Genomic DNA, 7,841 nt, shown 5'->3' with positions numbered 1-7,841 from the left:
AGGTTACTGGGAAGGACGGCAGGTGGGGAGGCAATTTTCCTGAACCACCTAGAACATGACTTTCCCTGGAACTGACTTGAAACCCCCGATCTACGTTCCTTTGCTATTCTAAGTATTATAACACGACCGCAATTAGGCTACCCTTCGCCTGACGTTTTTAGGCCTTATTTTCTGACTTCTGCCCCCTTCCTTGGTGTCAGACCACACCACACTCTGGCAGGCCTTGCAGCATCCTGAATTTATTACTACATTTCGACTGCTAGCAGAGGACAATGGTTGTAAACGTATTTAAACTTTCAATTGCCTGTATGTGTGTGCATCCTTTCATGTCTGTGTGTCTCTGTGTGTGTACATATATGTAGTACATCTATGGATAGAGGGAGAGAGGATATATAGACACAGAAACAAATGCACATAAAGAGGGAGAGGGGAAGATCTGCGTCTCAAGAAAGAGGAAATGAGGGTTGAACTTCAAAACCCATAAAACAATGAAGAGTTCTAATTACTGAATCAATTCTGTATTTCCTGATACTTTTTGAGAGCAGAACTTGAGAACAATTTCCCTTTGCTGTCTTTAAGGAGGATTTAAAAAAAGAAAAGACGCTATTCAATGTATATTCTGTACTGAGATTTGCCATTTTCTTCCTATCCAAATGGAAAACAGATCCCAGAATGCCCAGGCCAAGATCAGCTCTTCCTTCCTCTTGGCACTCAGGCAGCTTTCTCAGCTCCCTCTCAAGTCTCCTGGGAAAATCCAGCCTTCTGGGGCTGAGCTGACTTGCAGAGCTGCTCTGAGGAAGGGAAGGTTTTTGCCAGGCTTCAGACTCACTTCCTCTCACTGTGTGTCTTGCACAGTAATAGACTGCTGAGTCCTCCGGCTTCAGGCTGTTCATTTGCAGATAGACTTGGCTTTTGGAGTTGTCCCTGGAGATGGTGAACCGTCCCTTCACTTTGTCCGAGTAGTAAGTACTGGAACCAGAACCAGAGCTTATCCGTGCCACCCACTCCAGCCCCTTTCCATGGGCTTGTCTCACCCAGCTCATCCAATAACCCCCGAAGTTGAACCCAGAGCCTTGGCAGGTGAGGTGGAGGGACTCTCCAGGCCTTCTCACGTCCCCTCCGGACTCCACCAACTGGGCCTCTGACAGGACACCTAAAATAAAAGTTGTTTTAATGAGCTCTTCTTTATGCAAGAATTAAAATGGAAAGAACCTGAATAGGAGGGAACCAATTACCTCTGAGGATTGCTAGGAAGGAAACCAAATTCAGCCATAGGATCATTTTTGCTCCCGTTAAAGAATAGAGGGGACTTGACAGGAAAGGATTCAGGAAAGGGCACAAACTTTGTTTTATGGGTGTAGCCTGAAAAGAGACACCCTGGGGCTCCTTTAAAGGGGAAATCGTGGCCTGATTTACATATTGCTCAGCGTAAAAGAGCCCCTCGGGGCTTTGAGGTATGGATTTATTTCAACACACCTTTCACACATGGGCCATAGATGAAAAGGCAGCTTTACCCTGGAATAATTAACGCTTCTGACAGATGCTCCTCACTTAATGTAAGGGTTTTAAGGTGACAGAAAGAAATCAGGCATTGAAATTTCCTCAAATAGCCATGTTACAGTCCGGAAATAAAGAGGATGGCACATCGGAGTTCAAAATGGTTGCTCCACAGTTGTTGTCTTGACCACGTTCTTTGGAAGAAACCAAAATTGCGTCAAAGCAGACCAAGCCATAAGGCCCAATTTATAAGCCACAGATCAATTTTACAAACACATCAAAGTCTCAAAGTTGGAATATAAATCATTGGAAACCTGTATAATGTTTCTTAATGGTTTGGTTTTTAACTCAGCAGCCATACTGATGACAAACATTGTGAGGTTTTTGGGTTGCAATTTTTATGCACTTCTTATCTGTTTTTAACTGCCCAGGGTTAATTCGTACTAAGACTCAAAAAACGCCCTGTCCTACACTGATTCCATGGACTGAGAAACAGAAATAAATGACTTTTCATATTCCAAACAATTCAGTCTGTTCTATATTTAGCAAAGCACATCTGTTCTCAACTCAGATGTGGCTTCATGGTGAGAAATGTAATCTCTTGGGATGTTAAATTTCTCTGAATTGCCTTCAGTGGTCTCTCAGGAAAATGAGAGTAAATGTAATGATGCCTCCAAAGTGAGAGAAGGCCTGTAGACCCTTCCTTTATTCCCCTCCCCCACCCCCACCCCCACCCCACATATATGAAAAGTGATTGCATGTGGCAACACTGCCCCCTGGTGGAAAACCTGAGGAGGGGAGGCATCTACTTAACTTTCCAAAGAGATTCTTGCATTAAGAAATCGTAATTAGGGCTCAAAAGAAATGAAAGAGCTCCAGGAAAGTTAAGCTGGTCTAGGGAGTAATAAAAAAATGCACTTTTGTTATATGATAGGATATTCCTTTCAATGGGTTTTTCTATGAGATACTGTATATTCCTGAGGTCATGTATTCTTATTTTTTCTCCTAAATATCATGAAATCATGTAAGAACGAGTTGGAAAGGACCATCTTGTTCATCTACTACAAACCATCCCTCACTGGTGGGGAGCCAGACCCTCTCTGCAGACCTCAAACAAAAAGAGGCTGTTCCAGCCAGATTGAAGCAGGTCCCCCTCGTTCTTCCCTCGCCCTCGTTTTACGCCAGGCAGACCGGGTCGGAAGGGCTTATCATTTTTCAAAACCTGCTCTATACCAGTTCTCTATCCTCTCTGAGAGGAGAGTAATTCTTAGCACCACTTGTTCTTCTTCTACCTTTCATTTGCAAAGGATTTTGCCAAATATGAGACCTAGAGGAAAACATAAATTTATCCTCTTTTTATTTTTCTTTTTTTCTTCAAACTGTATCCCACTTTTTTAACATAAACACCATCTCTACATTCACCGGACCCCTTTGGGCCATTTCCTATCCTTCAATTAAAGCAGAAGCTGTCACTGAAGATACAGTCCTCAGGATAAAAGAGGCACTCAGTGCATGGACCTTCCACCTTTCCTTGAAGGTATATTTCACACAGGAGAGGGTAGAGGAGAGGAGAGCAGAGGAGGGTAGAGGAGGGGAGGGGAGAAGAGAGTAGTGGGGAGGAGAGTTGAGGAGAGTTGAGGAGAGGAGAGGAGTGGAGTGGAGAGGGGAGTAGAGGAGAGTTGAGGAGAGGAGAGCTGTTGCCTTAATTTACAAGTGTCTTTGGATAAAACAATCACTCTTTCTGTTAACTTTAGAGATTTCTCTGAAACTATTTTGAGGTCATGAGGAAGTCCTTATGAGAGTTGGGAAGTTCGCTACCCTGTTGTTTCCTTGACCTCTTGTTTTTGTTTGTTAGTTTTTTGGAAAAATTCCGAATATGTTAAATGGTGATCAAGCTTTGAGGAACAATTTGTGAGCCACAGTAGTTGTATCCACCCCACTCACAAATTCAGACTCAGATCACATTAGGATGACATACACTGTCTTGGCTGAATGAGAGAGATAAATAACTCCCTTTGTATTCAGCCAGAAAATCAGTTTCTTCTGTATGTAAGAAATCACCTGTTTTAAACTCAGACATGGCTTCACGTCTGACGATTTAGTCTCTTGAGAAGTTAAATTATCCTGAGATTCTCTGAGGGAACCCTCGGAGCCTAGTATCAGAAGATACAATCAACCTCAGAAATGACATTATATTTGTGCCCACTAGTCTTATTTCCCTGCCCAAACCATCCCTCATGGCCACCGAGACTAAGGGTGCAAGTGCTGCTCCCTTGTGGAAGTGATGAGGAAGAGGGCGTCATCAAACTCACCAGGAAGATTCTTCTGTTGCAGGAGGGGAAGTGAAACTCAGAAAAAATGAAGGATCTCTAGGGGATTTAGAAGGTCTAGTAAGAAATCCAAAGCTGTTCTTCTCCTTCCTGATAGGAAATCCCTTTTGAAAAGTTACTCTATGACCGGTTGTATATTCTTTGGATGGGAGAATTCTTAGTTTTTCTCCTAAACTCAGAACAAGCCACTGGTGCCGTGGCCTCTTCATGACTTGACAACTGCAACAGGGTGTAGATGGGGCTGCCCTTGAACCTTACCCAGAAGCTTCAGATGGTCCAGAATTCAGCAGCAGGCAGTGATAGGCTTGCATCTGTAGGCCTATGTACTATCTCTGCTTTGCCAGGTGCACTGGCTGCCCGTTGGATTCTGACAGCGATTCAAGGTGCTGTTCACTATCTATAGAGCCCTATGTGCCATAAAGTCTGGTTACTTGAAGAACTGTCTGTCTCCCAGAGTGTCTGCCTGGGTGATCTGATCTGGCAGGGCTACCGTGCTCACGGTTCCTTCGATGAAAGAATGCCATTGATTGGGATCCCAGCAGTGCACTTCTTGATCACCACAGCTGCCCTCTGGAACTCGGTTTCCCCTGAGATTCAAATGGCCCCCGTCCTACTGGTGTTTGAAAGGTCCCTGAAGAACTGGCTTTTCACCCAGGTCCTTGGCAACTGTGATTGAAGCCCTTGTTCTTCTTTTTCTTTGTTCCTATCTAGGAAGAAGGCTCAGAACTGTCATCTCCTCTGAGTACACCCTTTCTACTTGCTCCATATTCAGAGGGATTATTCACACCCACAGTGCCCCCTAGTGTAAAACCATTGAAGATGAGGCAGAGGGCTTAATTCCCCAAGGAGATGTCTGTATTCTAAGAGGGGAAGAGAGGTGGGAAGAAGTTACTGAGTTCTAGAAGAGCAAAAGAGGTCCAGTAAGGGAGATGGGGATAGAATCTGGGCTCTCAATAATTAGGGCTGTGAAGGTCATTCTTGTGTTGGAGGTGGGGAGGCACTTTTCCTAGAATTCCTAGAACACGACTTTCCTCGGAATTGACTTGAGAACCCCTGATTTACTTTCCTTTGCTATTATAAGTATTAGAACATGACCTCATTTAGGCTACCCTGGGCCTGATATTTTTATGCCTTATTTTTGAAGCCAATTAGTGGACAGCCAGGACCACTGAATTGGAGCAGAGCTTACAAAGCAGAGGAGCTGTGCAAAGAAAAAGAATATTATCAGAGATAGCTTTAATGAGCATGTCAGAGGAACACAGGTTATTGATCTTAAACACTCAGCCCTCCCAGCATAAATAATTACATGCTTAGATAGAGTAGGTTCAAAGTAAAGTAAAGGAATATCTTACTCATTTTATTGAAGGTCCAGTTACATTTCCATTCAGAAAGGATGACATCTTTGTTCTTCTTTTGTCTTCCCTAAATTAATTCACATTTAGCCCTATAGCTGTAAGACCTGCCTGTAGAAAGGGGAATTCCAAGCCTACCACATGGCCCCCAGAAAGATGGAGCAGCACACAGCCGTGCACATAGCGCCCAGTCTTGAAGAAGGATGAAGAGAGAAAAGTGGAATTTGGAGTGGAACAATCAGCTTCCTCTGAAACATGAAGAGTTGCATCATGGGATGGACTCAATTTACATGCTAATACACATGCTAATGAGGCATGCTGGATTGGCTAGTACCTCCAACAATTTTCTGGCATTGGCCCCCTTCCTCGGTGTCACACCACACCAAACTATTTGAGGTCTTACAGCATCCTAATTTTATTACCTGGCTACATTGCTACTGCTAACAGGGGAATATGATTTTAAACATATTTAAACTTTCAAATACCTATATATATCTCTGTTTGTGTGAGTGTGTGGGTCTGTGTATACAATTGTGTGTGTCTGTGTGTCTGTGTGTGTCTGTGTTTAGAGAGAGAGAGAGAGAGAGAGAGATTGGGAGGGAGACAGAGAAATATATACACAGAAAATCAAACAACTGTAAAGAAAGAGCCATAGGGTGGATCTGGGTCTCAAGAGAGATTAAATTAAGGTTGAACTGAAAAACCAATAAAAGAATTAAGAATTCTAATTATTGAATCCAATTTTGTATTTCTAGAGATTTCTGGAGAGCAGAACTAGTGAGCACTTTGCCTTTCACACCTTTCAGTAGTTTTTCTCTTCTTTTGCTTTGTTTAAACTATTCTTTTTTTTTTTTTTTTCTGTTCAGATTTTCCACTTTCCTCCCATCCAAATGGAAAACAGCTGCCACAATGGCCAGGCCAAGATCATATCATCGTTCCACTTGGCTCTCAGGCAGCTTTCTCAGGTCCCTCTCAAGTCTCCTGGGAAAATGCAGTTTTCTGGGGCTGAGCTGACTTGCATAGTAGCTCTGACCAAGGGAAGGTTCTTGCCAGGCTTCAGACTCACTTCCTCTCACTGTGTCTCCCGCACAGTAATAGACTGCCGTGTCCTCCGGCTTCAGACTGTTCATTTGCAGATAGACTTGGCTTTTGGAGTTGTCCCTGGAGATGGTGAAGCGTCCCTTGACTTTGGCAGAGTAGTGAGTACCAGAATTTGGCCATATGAGTGCCACCCATTCGAGTCCTTTTCCTGGAGCCTGTCTCACCCAACTCATCCAATGGCTGCTGAAGTCGAAGCCAGAGGCTTGGCAGGAGAGGCGGAGGGACTCTCCAGGCCTTCTCACGTCCCCTCCAGACTCCACCAACTGGACCTCAGACTGGACACCTACAAAGAAATGTGTTTTGGTGAAACCTCCTATATACAAAAACAGCAAATTGAAGTAAATTCTATAGAGAAGTCAGAATTACCTCTGAGGACTACTACTAAGGACACCAGGTTTAGCCACAGGATCATTTTTGCCCCTGCTAATGAACAAAGGGGAAATACAGGACAGGATTCAGGAAAGTGCACAAACTTTGTGTTGGTGGGGGTAGCATGAAGGGGAAACCATGGGGCTCCTTTAAAGGGGAAATGGTGTCCTGATTTACATATCGCTCGGGATAAAAGAGCCCCTCAGGGCATTGGGGTGTGATTTCTTTGCACACAGCTTTCACATATGAATTTGAATGGATGGAAACATCTCAGAACAATCAAGCAAGACTTTTTTATTGTTATTATCAGTACATACAAAAAAGGAGAGAATTAGATGAGAATAAGTAAAGCAAGATCTGATTAAATCTCATTAGTTGGGGAAAGTGTTTCAAGACGAGAAAAATAAACCATGTGCTGAAAATCATTTAAACAGCCCTGTTAGAGACTGAACAGGAAAAGAAGGCCACATCTGAGTCCAGGATCTTTGCTCCACAGTTCTTCCCTTGACCATGTTCTTTGAAGAAACCCAAAACAACGGAATGTAGACCAAGCCATAAGGCAGAATTTGCGAGGCAGTGTGGAATTGCACTTATAAGTCGAAGTTGCAAAATCAGAATCAAAGAAATCACAGTCAAATTAGCAATAGCTGGACCCTGTGGAGTCTTTTTTGTTCTATTAGCTTGGTTTTCACTCAGCAGTTGGATGGATTTTAGATACTGGGGGTGGTGATGGTGGTGACTAGTTTTTATGGTGATTTCATTGGCTGCTAGCTGCCAAGGTTGATTCTGCAAGATGGGCAGCCATAAAAATCGAAATAATAATAATGGCAAGTCCCACATTAATATTAACCTGACCAAATACCCTCTCTTTGTGAGTGAGACACAGAAATACATCTCTGTTTTCCAAAGAATTCTGTTTGCTCATTATTTAGCAGCACCCATCTGTTGTCAACTCAGACATGGCCAGAGTGAAGACTGTGGCTTCTTGAGATGTGGCTTTTCTTTTTCAGTGATCTCTTAGGAAAGAGAGTAAATATAAACTGTCCTCCAAAATGAGACAAAGTCTGCAGACAATTGCTTTATTCCTCTGCCCCACCCCCACCCCACACATAGGGAAAGCGATTCAGTGTGACAACACTGCCCCCTGCTGTAAAATGGGAGGAGGGGAGACATCTACTTAATTTTCCAAGGA

General features: G+C 43.4%; 1 protein-coding gene across 1 annotated transcript; it reads right to left on the bottom strand.

Moving 5' to 3' along the window:
• Window positions 1-788: 788 nt before the first annotated feature.
• On the bottom strand, window positions 789-6,692 carry LOC134497148 (uncharacterized; the record flags this gene model as incomplete). The annotated part of the gene is made up of 4 exons (XM_063302842.1): window positions 6,647-6,692; window positions 6,186-6,563; window positions 5,318-5,427; window positions 789-1,145 (listed from the first exon to the last, which is right to left on the bottom strand). Coding segments are annotated over exons 1-4 (891 nt in total), but the record flags the coding sequence as incomplete, so codon positions are not given.
• Window positions 6,693-7,841: the final 1,149 nt, after the last annotated feature.

The sequence above is a fragment of the Candoia aspera genome, chromosome 4, assembly GCF_035149785.1.
Source record: "Candoia aspera isolate rCanAsp1 chromosome 4, rCanAsp1.hap2, whole genome shotgun sequence".
NCBI classification, from domain to species: domain Eukaryota; kingdom Metazoa; phylum Chordata; class Lepidosauria; order Squamata; family Boidae; genus Candoia; species Candoia aspera.
This window is presented reverse-complemented; position numbering and strand designations above follow the sequence as displayed.